Genomic DNA, 15,160 nt, shown 5'->3' with positions numbered 1-15,160 from the left:
TTTTCATGTGTAAAATAACCCCTTAAAGAGGTTGAAACATTCAGTTTAGAATCTGATAAACAACTTTTGCTTCTTGTAGTCGTATTTTGTCTGTTTCCATAATGTTTAATTAAGTTATGAAATTACATCAACAAGGACCACTGATAGAAAGCAGTTTGGGGACCAACATAACCCGAGACTCTTGGGGACTGTACAGCTCAGCTGACGCAAGCTGAAAGACTGGAGACAAAACCACAAAAAGGGTGCTTCTGCTGTGTTAGTAACAAACGCTGGAAGAGTATATTTTGCCTGGACCACATACTTGTTGGGACAAAACTGGGCTTTTCTAGATCTTGAACATTTGATTATGACCTTTTCAATGATTATGTATTGCGAAACGTCTGAAATTTTGCAGATTTTAGCTTCCTTTCTTTTCAGGTGTTTTCTTGTCTCTTTTGGCCGTGCCACAGGGCTTGTGGGATTTTAGTTCCTCGACCAGGACTCAAACCCATGAACCCTGCATTGGAAGTGCACAGTCAACCACTGGACCACCAGGGGATTTGCAAGGTTTTTTGTTTGTTTGTTTTTTAAATGACAAATGTTATTTAAATGTTACAGTATGCTGACATACTGTAAAAGTGACTCTGGATCACATCTCCCACACAAGAAACTGTCAAATCTGGTTATATTTATAGGAACTATAATTTTTTAGCTTGATAGTGTTATAAACTCTGTCCGTTTATGTTTTTTGGGGGAGAGGAGGACTGGCAAAGGGGTGAAAGAGGATGTCTTTCATATTGTTTCATTAATAGACAATAAATAGATTGGTTTAAAAATTTTAAGATACTCCCTTAAAATTCAAGGAAGTTCAGAGTATACACAGGAAAAATTCTTCCTGCTTCACTCTACTCCTGGTCTCACCCTGTATCCACGGGGGGCCATGGTCCATAGCTGAGCCTTATATTGTCACAGGAGGGAACAAAATGGGACTTTGATTTGCACACTCACGGGAGTGTCTGTGCGGTCACATGGACCTCGGCGCAGACAAAAGATGTGATTCAAACATCCTCAAGGCCAACATTCCTCAAACGGAGAGCAGACAGAAAGTGTGCTTTCCAGGAGTGTCTTGGTGAGGGAATGACCAACTCTCTGGACTCTGCAGGTATCTTGGCTGTGTTCCCTGCCTCCCCCGTCCTGGATTTATCAGCGGTGGCAACATGGCTGCCGGTCCGTCTTTGTCTGGGGCCCAGTGGCCCCCTCCCAGCCCCGTCCCGTGATCAGGGAGGCCACTGGGCTTTGAGCCCTTGTTCCAGTGGCATCTTTGTCAGGGATTCCAAGTTCCAGAGACCCCACAAGTCCCCCTGCTCCTGTGCAGTGCAACGGCCTGCCTTCTCTAAGACACTTGAAATGACTGAAGGGCCAGCCTGCCCCAGTAGCAGACTTGGCTGTACGTGGTCTAACAGTGAAATAGAATCCCCGGTGTGGATGGGTGTGAGCTGGTGCTGGGGAAAGTCAAGGGCCAGACTGGTCCTGGAGGTTTTCTCGAGAATCGCGTCCTGTGTAGCATTTGCTTGGGCTCTTTTCTGGAAGAGTGAGCTAGTGCCAGTGCGAACCTTGGTGCAAGCCCGTGTGTCCTCCTGCAGGGAAGCCACTCCAGTCAATTCAAGGAGAACTGTTCAAATGAAGGGAAACCACACCAAGGGTTGATTCACATTGTATTAAATACAATGGAAATAAGAAAAGGAGTTTTGCCCTCTGGGATACTTGGTGACTTCCCTGGGGGCTCAGATGGTAAAGCATCTGCCTGCAGCGTGGGAGACTCAGGTTCAATCCCTGGGTTGGGAAGATCCCCTGGAGAAGGAAATGGCAACCCACTCCAGCGTTCTTGCCTGGAAAATTCCATGGACTGAGGAGCCTTGTAGGCTACAGTCCATGGGGTTGCAAAGAGTCGGACACGACTGAGCGACTTCACTATACTTGGTGACATACCTGGAGACACGGAGACTACCTTTGATAAGTTCCCATAAAAGCGGCTTGGCTTGCAAAGATCTGAAGCATCAGTCCCTTTACTGAACCACAAACCGAAGGACTTAGCCGTGTTGATGGAGAAGGTGAGCTGCAGAAGGAAGTGCTCTGTGAAACTGGAAGGTACAGGACTGTGGCTGCCTGACGGGATTGTTGAAATGCATTCTTCTTTAAGTGTTAAGTTCAGACGGACTCATCGTGGGCACTCCAGAAGGAGTATGGTGAACTCCAGGACGAGAGGCAGTGGCATGGTTTGGGTCCCCAAATTGACATCCAGAGTAGCCAGACAAACGTGTAAACCAAGGAGTGGGCAGGTCACGTTCATCCCGATGTCAAAGAATAGCGAGCACGTTTCAGCCAGTCAGGCTGCTGGAAGATGGGCTCGCTGAAGTGTCTTCGTCAGAGAAGTGACACTTAACCTTGGCAACTGACCAACTAATTCAGTTCAGATGTTTTTGATGAAAGTATTTTCAAGATACAATTGTCTACCTTTTAGTTCAGCTCACACCAAACCTAAGTCGACTCAGGGTTCTTTGTTCCATCATTCAGGATCAGTTGTCCTCAGAGACGGCCTTTGGCCCCCCATCCTTGCCTAAAGAGACCCAATGACCTGGCTGGGGGCTCAGGTTGTCAGGAGTGGCCACTACTGAGGGTGACAGGGCTGCTCAGATACACTCTGCTTCAGCACACCCACAGGGCGTAACCATTCCTTGGGGAGCACAGCTGGCATGGCCAGGTTGTGGTTGGTCTTCTGTGTCCACGGGGCCAGAAAGTGGTACCCAGTGATTTGGTGAAATGCTAATCTAAGCGTTGCTGGGAAGGTGTTTTGTAGCTGTGGTTGACACCTACAGGAAGATGAGTCAGTCTAGGGGATTCCCCTCCATAATGTGGGTAGCCCTCATCCAATCAGCAGAAAGGTCTTCAGAGCAAAGCCAGATTTCCACGGGAAGGAGAGACTCAGCTGCAGTTAGCCGCTGCCTGAGTCCTCTGCCTGCCCTGAGATTTCAGACTGGCTCATGCCCACGAGTCCTTAAGATCAGCCTCTCACCTTCTCTCTCTCCCTCCCCCTCTGTCTCTCCTCCTATTTCTATCTCTAGCTCTGTATATTTCTCTGTCTCATCTCTTTATCTCTGTCTCCATCTCTCTCTTTTCCTGTCTCTTTATCTCTGTCCCTGTCATCTCACCTCTTCCTGGTTCTGATTCTTTGGAGAACCTGACTGACACAGGTAGCTATCTCCAGTGTTTGAGGCTGGGGGTGAGGCGGTGATATGTAGCTGGAGAAAAGTCCAGTCCTCTCCCAGTGCCAGTCACTGAAGAACTGAATAAGCAAGGTCCTCCCATTTTCAGGGCCGAGCAGTATGAGGGTGAAGGTGAAGGACAGACGCCAACATTCCCACGTCAGTATATCGATACCACATCCCGAGCACCGTGCTAAACTGTGCTCAGGACAAAATGCCTCAAGCTCTTCTACACGCGTGGACCACACACATGGACCACAGTCTTGTCTAACTCAGTGAAACTATGAGCCGTGCCATGTAGGGCCACCCAAGATGGACAGTGAGTCATGGTGGAGAGTTCTCACAAATGTGGTCCGCTGGAGAAGAGAATGGGAAACCACTCCAGTATTCTTGCCTTGAGAACCCCACGAATGGCATCCAATCCTATCACTTCAGGGCAAATAGATGGGGAAACAGTGGAACCAGTGACAGACTTTATTTTTTGGGATCCAAAATCACTGCAGATGGTGACCGCAGCCATGAAATTAGAAGACGGTTGCTCCTTGGAAGGAAAGCTGTGACCAACCCAGACAGCATATTCAAAAGCAGAGACATCACTTTGCTGACAAAGGTCCATCTAGTCACAGCTATGGTTTTTCCAGTACTCATGTATGGATATGAGAGTTGGACCATAAAGAAAGCTGAGTACAGAAGAATTGATGCTTTTGAACTATGGTGTTGGAGAAGACTCTTGAGAGTCCCTTGGACTGCAAGGAGATCCAACCAGTCCATCCTGAAGGAAATCAGTCCTGGGTGTTCATTAGAAGGACTGATGTTGAAGCTGAAACTCCAATACTCTGGCCACCTGATGCGAAGAACTGACTCAATGGAAAAGACCCTGATGCTGGGAAATATTTAGGGCAGGAGGAGAAGGGGACAATAGAGGATGAGATGGTTGGATGGCATCACCAACTCAATGGACACGGGTTTGGGTAGACTCCGGGAGTTGGTGATGGACAGGGAGGCCTGGCGTGCTGCGGTTCATGATTGCAAAAAGTTGCATGCATGCAAAGTCTGCAAAGAGTTGTACACGACTGAGTGGCTGAACTGCTGAACTGCTTGTCAAGATGAGTGTTGTCTAAGCTAAGGAAGATGGATCTGTCATAGACAGAGCCTGCACGGGGTATTTTTTAAATTTTACATGGCTTGTGTAGCTTCAGACATCAAAAAACTCATGGAGAAATCACACATATACAGGCACACACATAAGGAGCCAAAAACAAACCCTCCCCACTTTGTAACTTGGTGGTATAACCAAGGGATTCTTGCTCTTGCTACTGCAATTCTTTTATTCTTATTCTTATTTTAATGGATATCTGGCTGCATCTAGAATTCGGTGACAACTGTTGTTTGTGTTTTTTCAGATCTATGAATCCGTCATGCATTTCACTGTCCTCTAGCCTCCATGGTTTCTCCTAGGAAGTTACATTATTTGTAATAGTCTTCTTTCCGTATATAATACGAATTTTACTCTTGTTATTTTCAAGACCTTCTATGTTTTAATCTTTTAGTTGTTAATTTTTTTTGGCTACACCACACGGCATGTGGGATCTTAGTTCCCTGACCAAGAATCAAACCCTGCCCCCTGCATTGTTAGCACCGAGTCTTAACCACTGAACTGCCAGGATGTCCCACTGCCGCATTTCTTACTTTCCATCATCACATGAAGTTTTAAGTAAATCCCCAGTTGAGAAGACATTGTAAGGTCTGGGAGCCGAGCACAGAGAAGCTGACAGTCTACCCAGGAAGACCCACAGAGTTGGATTCTCAGAAACAGTCTTCTACCGCGGGACTAACTTCCTCATCTACATGTTTACATATTTCCTTCACACTGCCGGTCTTTAGCGGCAACTACTATGTTATGGAAAAGAGCATGGAAAGATACAGTCAGAAATGAATCCAGGGCAGGAAAGAAGATGACCAGACTGCCCTCTGAGCCGAGAGTGGGGAGATCTCGTGTGCCTCCTGGAGTAGTCCAGGCCTCTGCTCAGTGCCTTTTGAGTCCCATCTCAGTAGGTCCTCCCTCAGCTCTGGAGGGACAAGAAGGTCACTACTGTCCACACTGAAGCCTCATGGAGGGTGGGCGAACACCGTGGTTTCTCAAGCAAGGGGTCTGATTCCCTTCTATCATGATGAGAGCACCTGGCACCCTGTAGACACTTAATACAGTGGGTGAGTGCTGAGTGGCCCAAAGACTGGGTCAGGTTTAAGTCAGCAGGATTCCTGCAGCAAATGGAACCCGCTGCCCTCATGGTTTGGGTCATTTTATAACCTGCTTTGAGCTGTGCCTGCCTTCTCAAGAACTGAGAAGCATGTAGACACGATGGGGAGTTTTAGGCGAGACTATCCATTTAGACGGTCCACCGTGACCGACATCAGCTCTGATGCTTTCCAAATGGACCGTGAAGTGAAGTGAAGGGAAAGTTGTTCAGTCGTGTCCAACTCATTGCGACCCCAGGGACTGTAGTCCATGGAATTCTCCAGGCCAGCATACTGGAGTGGGTAGCCTTTCCCTTCTCCAGGTGATCTTCCCGACCCAGGGATCAAAGCCAACCTGGGCAGCTGCAGTCCATGGGGTCGCAAAGAGTCAGACACGACTCGGTCCGTTTGGAAAGCATCAGAGCTGGCGTCGGTCACGGTGGGCGGTCTGCAGTGAGCACCCTGCCTAGGCCGAGGTTTCCATTTGCATGTTCTATGGTGCTCTGTACTGCCCGCATGCTAATGGCCAATACTCAGCAGGCGATACGGGGAACTAGACACAGATTCAGGGGTCCCATCGGACCTGTGGGATGGAAGCAACCCTCTTTCTGGTGAAGGAGTATTGTGTTTGTGCGGCATCCACACCGCAGATGGTTTGGAGCCCTGGAACTTGTTGCTGGGTTGGTTCACAGCCTTGTAGCATGGGGGAGGGGGACCCAGGTGAAATCTGAAACTTAAGAGCAAGGAGAGGCTTAAAAGGTGGACCCCCTCCCTCCTCCCTGCCCAAGATGCGTCAGTAGCAGGTTTAAGAAGGAGGAAAATTTACTTTCAAGGCCTGTCTTGAGGGGCTGCAAGATGAGTAGATCTCTTCACAACCCCCGCCGTCCCAACCTGAATCTTCCAAGCTAATGTGGGGGTTGACTGGGGGGTTCTGTGGTGTACACTATCCAGATGGTCTCAGCTCACATTACTCTCTGCGGGCCACGTCCCTGAACCCGGCTCCTCATGTGGACTAGGTGGGCAGAAAGGACGTAGCAAGTGGAGACAGGGGAGCCTCTGAGTGCCTGGGTCCAGCTGGCAGGCCAGCCCACGGCCATGTGCTCCTCATGACCTCCTCCCGTGTGAGGACTCAGGTGATCCAGAGGCTTGAGGTGGTTTCCACCAGAAGCCTGTCATGGGCCAGTCAGGAAAGACAAAGACAAAAGGACCAGGGTGCAGTAGAGCAAGTGTGATGCTTGGGGACCACAGGGCGTGGAGGCGAAGAGGTGGGGCCCCAGTTCTTGCACGTGCTTTCTGAGATAGACAATAGCGGATTCAGAGTTCTCACCAGCAATGAAGCTGTTAGTTCTGAGATAGAGTTTCCTAGAGGTGTGAGCTGCAGAAGGTTGGTCCCTGGCTTGTCAAGGAAAGAGGCTTGCATCGCGTTGGGCAGGCATTTCTCGTGTTCGCTTACCCTGATGAAGAGCCACTTAATCAGAGATACACAGGGAAGCTGAGGGAAGCATGGATATTGTGGTCCTGAGCATGAAGAATGCTCATTCTGTGCGCTTGTGGCAAGGGACGCTGGGAAGGAGGGGAGGATAAGGAAGTGGATAGAGGCCTTGGGACTTTGGGGGGAGAGGGTGAACCCTAGGGTGAATGTAAGCAGGGGGACCCGCCACCTCTGGGCCTGTGCTGTCTAGGGCAGAAGTTCCTTACCACATTGACCACAAAGAACTTAAACTGTAGCTTGTCTGAATTGTGATGCCCTGAAAGGATCCAAGGACTCTTGAGAGTCCCTTGGACTGCAAGGAGATCCAACCAGTCCATCAAAGGAGATCAGTGCTGAGTGTTCATTGGAAGGACTGATGCTGAAGCTGAAGCTCCAATATGTTGGCCACCTGATGCAAAGAATTGACTCATTTGACCTGATCAGACTCATCAGACCCTGGTGCTGGGAAAGATTGAAGGCAGGAGGAGAAGGAGATGACAGAGGATGAGATGGCTGGTTGGCATCACCGACTTAATGGACATGAGTTTGAGTAAACTCCAGGAGTTGGTGATGGACAGGTGCTGCAGTCCATGGGGTCACAGAGTCGGACACGACTGAGCGACTGAACTGAACTGAAGGGATCCACACTAGCTTCTGAACTCTTAGTATGAAAATAAGACTGTAAAAGAGCGCATTCACATTGGTGTGTGTGCTCACTCAGTCATGTCCAACTCTTTTGCAACCCCATGGACTGTAACCCACCAGTTTCCTCTGTCCATGGAATTTTCTGAGCAAGAATTTTGGAGTGGGTTGCTATTTCCTCCTCTAGGGAGGTCTTCTTGACCCAGGGATCAAACCTGGGTCTCCTGCATTGGCAGGCGGGTTCTTTACCTCTGAAACCACTGGAAGGCCCCTCCAGATTCATATTTATATTGATACCATATTGAAAAGACCCTGATGTTGGAAAAGATTGAGGGCAAGAGGAGAAGGGAGTGACAGAGAATGAGATGGTTGGATGGCATCACCAACTCAGCAGACGTGAGTTTGAGCAAACTCAGGGAGATGGTGAAGAATAGGGAAGCCTGGCAGGCTGCAGTCCATGGGGTCTCAAAGAGTCGGACACAACTTAGCAACTGAACAGCAACAACATTGAAGTGATACTGTTTTGCATATATTTGGAGTAAGTAAAATATTACAGTTAATCTTAAAATTTAAAAAAAATATTTGTATAACCTTGACATGGTAGAAATTTTTTGGAGGGCTGGACTGCAAGGCATGTGAGATCTTAGTTCCCTGACCAGGGATTGAACCTGAGTCCCTGCATTGGAAGTGTGGAGTCTTAACCACTGGATTGCCTGGCAAGTTCCTAAAATTAATCTTAAATTAACTACATTTTAAATGGAGCTACTCAGAAATCTGAAATTACTTAGGTGGCTCTCAGTGTGTTTCTGTAACACGGTGCTGCTTTAAACCATGGGAACAGAGATGTCTCTGCTTCAAAGTCTTGAGATGGGTTTTTGGCCAGCCCAACGAGGTGAGGGCTCTACCTGAACACATTGTTACCTGTGCGGATGAAGCAGAGAGACTGGCTCAAGGCCGGAGGATGCCTGTGACCTGGCCCCGGGCTGCCGCTGCGGGGCCTTGGAGAAGCTCTAGGGTTCCCAGGGTGCCTGCCAGCTTGAGAGTCCCTGTTCCTGCATCTCACGGGTCTGCTCCATGTGCCTGTCTGCTCCGCGCAGTTGGGAAGCGGTTTTCCAGAAGGAAAACCCTCACACGTCCTGTGGGGACATGACTTGCTTTGTTTCCTGGCCTGTACATCTGAACATCTTTGATTTAAAACAGGGTTCACCCTGGGGTTTCCTTTGCCCTCCAAGTAGTGCACTTTGGAAGCGATCGTGCAGGACCCAGAACATCTCGAATGCTCACTCCTGGGGCAGGAGACAGTGGGCAGTGTGTGATGGACCCCCACCAGAGGAGGGAAGACCTGGGCTGGGGTCACAGACTTTAGACAAGTCACCCTCCCTATCAGCGCATGGTGTGTGCTCAGTCACTCAGTCGTGTCCAACTTCTTGTGACCCCACGCACTGTAGCCCGCCAGGCTCCTGTGTCCATGGAATTTTCCAGGCAAGAATCTTGGAGTGCTGGAGTGGGTTGCCATTTCCTCCTCCAGGGAATCTTCCCAACTGAGGGATCGAACCTGCTTCTCCTGCACTGGCAGGTGGATTCTTTACCACTGAGTCACTGCCATCTTCTGTGCTATGTCATCACTAGATGGGTGGATCAAGATACAACGTAGGTCTGGAGATGAGAGTTTTTAAAATGCCCCAAATGATCTTGCCAAAAAACCCCCCAATTTTGCTCAGTGTTTCCAGATTTTCACGCACTGCTGGGAGATGGGGAGGGACAGCTCATGTTGAGAGTTCTTGGTAGGGTACTTCCCTGGAGGTCCAGTGGTTGAGACTTCACCTTCCAATGCAGGGGGTGTGGGTTCCATCCCTGGTCAGGGAGCTAAAATCCAACATGCCTCGGGGCCAAAAAACCACAACATAAAAACAGAAGCAATATTGTAACAAATTCAATAACTACTAAAAATGGTCCACATTAAAAAAAAAATTAATAAAAGAGCTCTTGGATTAGGTTAATTGTAAATTCCTTTCATTTGTAAAATACCATGTAAATGTGGAATTATTAAAGACTAAATTACATCTGTGTTTCCAAATAAGAACTCGCAGTTTCATTGGCTGTGGGACAAAAAGCATTAGGGATAAATGGAGTCAGTTCACTAAGGAAATCTGATGTCACTAACCTGCGTGCAACTGTTAATGCATTTTCCAGCTAAAAACAAAAAGTCGCATTTACAGTTTAGATCTTCATTCTTTCCTGAGACTGGTTGCTGTCAATCCAATTTGGATTACATAAATTAACTGGCAAAAAATCAAGCACGCCGGTCACATTAAAACTTTAAACCTTGCAATTCAGTGTCCTGTCAACGTGTTCATATAGACAGGGGTTGGCAGATTGCTTTGTGAAGGGCAAGGTAGTAAAGATCTGAGGCTTTGAGGACCATGTGGTTTCTGTTGCTCGGCTCTTGCAGTTAGTATCACTGAGCAACCAGAGTCAGCATACGGTTGCGGCTGCACAGGACATTTAAAAAGGAATAATTAAGCTTGATTTATTGACAAAAAAGAGTTAGCGATTTCAATGCAACATTTTATCAGTGAGTATTAAGTAGGTGTGTGTCGTTTGCTGGTAAATATGAAGGTGTCTTGTGAAAAGCCAAAAAGTCTTAAAAATGGTAACTCTCCAGTTCTGCCAACTGGCAAAACTTTAGGTCAAAAATATTTGCCCTCCATTCTTTGATTGATTAGAGCCTCATTAGCTCAATTATTTACCTACATTAAGAAAGAGAAATAAAAGTATACTATGTCGCAGTTCAATAATTTGTGAGCATGTATTTTCTAAATAGGCTTTTTGTATTTTTACTGGAAAAGTAATCTTGCTATTGTTTTGTGGCTTTCTTTCCCCCCAGATATTTTAAGAAAGATTATACAGAAGAAGTTTGACCTCTCAAAGGAGTATGATAAGGTAATTTTGGATTGATGTATCTGTTATCAAAAAATGAGCATGAGCCAATTATTGGCTGACTTGAAAGTTAATCTTTAAATAACCAGTTATCTGTGAATTTAGCTAATATTTTGACTTAGAAGTTTTATGGAATATTGAAACACCTTATAAATCCCATTTGAACTACAGCAGAAATTTTAAAGGTGGCATTTAGAGAAATATTCACCTTTTAAGCTGTATTTTATTGAAAATCTAAAAGTTCCTTAAATGAAGTCTTATGCTATTTTTTTTTTTAAGCCAAGGGAGGAAACCTCTAACAAATGGAGTGGTTTGAACACCCCTAGAAGCAGGGACACATACTTGTAACAACTGCTTGCACACATGTAGAGGAAAAGGAGTGAATTCTAACCAGAGTGCCTCCACGAGGAGGTGACTCTGGTAAAGAAGATGAGCAGGGCTGGAGCGGGTCGGGGGTGGCCTTGCGGGTGGTCCAGGCTGCGGGGGACCAGTGAGGGGAGGATGGGGTGTGAGAGGAGGAAGCCTGTAGATGGAGCCAGTGGGTGAGGGGAGAGGAAGGCCAGGTGAGCTGGAGCCAGGGCAGGGCAGGGCCGTGAAGGCCCTGCTCAGGTGAGCAGCCAGTATTGTCAGAAAGTACCCAGGCACCTTCATGTCTCTAGTTAACTCCAAGGTTAGGGTTACGGTTAGGGCACTGCGAATTCACCCCATTTGCATCCATGAGATTAACTTCCTTCAAGAGACAAATGTGTTCTTTCGATTTTGGCTTATGATGAATGACAGTTGCCAGTAAATGTTAGAATAATAAAGATTAGTTGAATCTGTTTGTCAAGCTATTAGTCCTGCAGGGTCAGACTGCCCGTTCCAACCTTTCCTGGTATGAAGGTGGTTGTCAAGACAACAATCAAAGGGACCAGCAGGACTTTTATTTATTTAATGGCCAGGATGACAGATGTGAATGAAAGTGTCCCCGGTGGGTGTGAGGGCCCTGCACCAGGAGGGCAGTGAACCCCTCTTTCCTGGCGGTGGGAACAATGGCTGCATATTCTCGATTTGCTGTAAAATGACAGTCAAGACAAAACGGAATGTAAAAGCCAAGAGGAAAGCTTCATTTCATGGCCGTTTGTGTGTATAAAAGAAAATGAGCCATTTACTCCCTGGTGCCCGCAGCCTGCCCTAATACCTCGGAAAGCATCTTTATTCTTCCGTTTCACTGGCTTCATTTATTTTTTTTTTTTTTTTTTTTTTTTTTCACTGAGTTGGGCTCCTGCTGTGCTTGGCCTCTTCCACGCGGAGGTTGTTTCATCCTGGTTACATCCGAGTCACGGCACCATAGATGTCACACGAGTGTTATGTTCCTCGGTTCTTTGTCTCGTCACAACAAACATTTGGAGCAACGGACATTAAAGCCCTCGGCGCATCACAGCTCTCGGGTCTTGGACAAACTGTGTTATAGCTCTTAGGCAAATCAGTGTTACAGCTCTGTTTTATTTAGAAGATAGCAGTAGAATACATCCTTGAAGCGTGAGGGCATGCCAACCCAAAGACTTGAAGAGAAGAGAGTGGAGGAGCACGTGGGAGAGAGAGAGAGGAAGAGAGAGAGAGAGAGAAAGAGCGCATGCACACAGGAGAGGAAAAGAGAGAGAGAGAGAGAGAGCCTCACTGGCTTCATTTATATCTTCCAGACATGATGCCCCGTGTCTGCCTGCCTCCCTGGGCCGAATAAAATGACTGTTGCTTTCATATTTAAGTTAAAATTTTGCATTCCATTAGCAGCCCAGCCAGAATGCCAGTTAGCCCTGCAGAGGCATGGGAGGGGGTGAGAGGCCGAGCTTCATCTGGGCCAGGCCTGGAGGGCCTAGGGCCTTGGACCCCGAGGTGACTCTGAGCAGCCTGTTGAGTATGAGGTAGCATTTGATGCCACCATCCCTGGACGAGTCTTCTGGTTGGCTTGATATTAGACCTGGAGTTCCTATAAACTTGGGGGCCCCCTTGTTCCTGATTTCCTCTCCACCTCAGGTGTCTTTCCAAATGGATAAACACCACTGGGGTGGAGAAAGGAGACAGATCTGGGCCCACATGAATGAATGGACTCCTGCCTAGGGGTGGAACTGGGTCACGTTTCCCAGTTATCCAGGGAGAAGGATTTGATTAAAGAGGCACCCAGGAAGCCAGGGCGCCTTGGGAGGGGAGTTTTCCGATTGGCCTTAGTCAGGTAAATGCTCTCTTGAAGCAGAGCCTGAGTCAAGGACTTCAGGGCAAGTCACTTATTTGGGAAGTTCCAGGAGCCCTGGCTGGGGAGTGGGAGGTGAAACAGGAGGGAGGGCAGCCTACAGAGGGTGTGTCATTCCATCACCCACCACAGGGGGCGACAGAGCTCTGTCCGGTAGAGCAGCTGCCCTGGACCCTGTAGACACAGCCGCGTGGGAACGAGCCCATCGGAAGGTGCAGGGGCTGAGCGCTCTATACACCTAGAGACTGAAGAGGCACCTTCAGGGCTATCTGGGGCAGGGGACAGTGTTAATCCCTCAGCGCTCTGACCTTCCATGGTTCTGGAAGATACCTTCGAGCACAGGAACCAGTAGTAAGAAGTCTGGGGAGGCACACGGAGATGGCTAAGGTCCCGGGACTTGGGTGGCCTCCACAGCGTGCTCTATACTGGCCATGCCCACTGGGTGTAATCTGCACCGTCACACAGGTACCCTCTGTTCAGCTGAACGGCCCTTGGGAGGTATTCAGCTGTCCAAGTCCTGAGCTCGTTTCATCTCCTGGTGAGCCCACAGTAGTGGAGGCCGCTGAGTCGGTGGTCTCTGGACAGGGGCTCTTTCAGTGAACTTCATCCCTTGGGAAGTTGGAAGCTGTCAATAGGTGTAGACCTTTTGTTCCAAGGGGCAGCCTTGACTCTGGATGGAAATATGACTCCTTCCCATGGAACTGCCTCCTTCTTCCACGTCAGCTGAATGTGCAAAGTAGTGCTTTAAAATCTGTGGTCTCATTCTCCTCTGGAGATTTTTTAAAACACTTTTTCTCCCTTTGTTTACTGTATTCACTTAATGGGTATTTACAGTATTTATGCTAGGAGCAATGCATAATAGGAGGGCAAGCATGTAGAAGCAATGTCTTTACTCCAAGAATTTGCAGTTGGTGAGAAGGAGGTCATGGGGTCATTGTGAGCTGAATTGTGTCCAAAACTCATACGCTGAAGTGCTAATCCCCTGTGGCTCAGAATGGGATTGTATTTAGAAGTAAGGTCTTTAAAGGGGTGATTACGTCAAAATGGGGTTATTCAGGTGGGTGTTAATCTAATCTGACTGGTCTCCTTCTAAGAAGAGATTAGGACACAGACAGAGAAAAGACTATGTGGAGACAGGAAGAAGATGGCCACCTGCAAGCCAAGGAGAGAGGCATTAAAAGAAACTAACCCAGTCCACACCTTGACCTTAGACTTTCCAGCCTCCAGAACTATGAGAAAATAAATTTCTGTTCTTCAAGCCCCTCAGCCCTGGTATTTGGTTATAGCAGCCCTAGCCGACTGGTGCAGTAGTTGCCTGGAAGGCAAGGTGGAGAGGGATACACATGCCATGAGAAGTTCAGATCCAGGGCTGTGAACATGCTCAGGATGGAGAGTGTACTGGCGCTTGGGGAAATCAAGAAAGCCTGCAGAGTGGCGCTGGTGTGTAAACTGAGAAAGGCAAAGGGGCAATAAGAAATAAAGCTCTGCTTCCGTTTGCACACCTGGCTCGAAGCACAAAGCTTCTCTGCTTCTTTTATTTTTAAGATTTTTTTTTTTTAATGTGGACAGTTTTTATGTCTTTACTGAATTTGTTACATGTTTGTTGAACACCATTACTTCTGCTGTTTCTGTACTGGTTTTTTGGCTGTGAGGGATGTTGGGTCCTAGATTCCCAACTAAGAATGGAACCCTCATCTCCTGCATTGAGAGACCAAGTCTTAGCCACTGGACCACCAAGAAGTCCCTTCACTGCTTCTCGAAGCATGAACTGTCACCTTCCACTTTGTGATATTGAGTCATCATTTCTCTTCTGCCATGTTCCGAGCACTGGATTAGCAGGTTTTTTTTTTATTGTTTCTAACCTCACAACACCTGTCCAAGACAGTCCTGCACTCAGAGAGTCTAGGGAGCTGAGGTCACCCAAAGACTGGATGGCGACCCTGGGGTCTGTATCCAGGCCAGGCTAACTCTGAGCACATCCACAAAAGTGAGGCTCACTCCAGGTCAGCCTGCTGTCATCCTAAGGTGACTCATTGGGAGGAGTGGCTTCCATTCAAATATCATGAGCTGTGAGCACAGAGGGTGAGAGCCCCTGAGCTGCGCCTTTTACCTATGAAACCATGAAAGATTACTGTGTGTAATTCCCCCGGCAAGAAATGGTCAGGCAGAAATGGAAGACCTGGATCGGGAGAGAACTTGGAGTTATGGAGCCATGAGGAAATCTGAGGACCAGACAGATGAAGCTATAGAAATCCGAGAAACAACTTGAATAACCCTCTTTTTTTTTTTTTTAACTTGTGTTTGGGTTTTTATTCTTTTTTTAAATTAATTTATTTTTATTGAAGAATAATTGCTTTACAGAATTTTGCGGTTTTCTGTCAAACCTCAACATGAATC

The 15,160-nt window shown here is 47.6% G+C and overlaps 1 protein-coding gene across 1 annotated transcript in view; it reads left to right on the top strand.

Annotated features, from left to right (window-relative positions):
* The window catches only part of PROM1 (prominin 1), a 116,672-nt gene that overhangs the window by 33,705 nt on the left and 67,807 nt on the right, over positions 1-15,160 (top strand). Inside the window, exon 2 of the mRNA XM_052642130.1 lies at positions 10,481-10,536. Within this exon, the coding sequence (XP_052498090.1) occupies positions 10,481-10,536 (56 nt within the window). The remainder of the gene's footprint in view (positions 1-10,480; positions 10,537-15,160) is intronic.

Source organism: Budorcas taxicolor, chromosome 6 (assembly GCF_023091745.1).
Source record: "Budorcas taxicolor isolate Tak-1 chromosome 6, Takin1.1, whole genome shotgun sequence".
In the NCBI taxonomy this organism is placed as follows: Eukaryota; Metazoa; Chordata; class Mammalia; order Artiodactyla; family Bovidae; genus Budorcas; species Budorcas taxicolor.
This window is presented reverse-complemented; position numbering and strand designations above follow the sequence as displayed.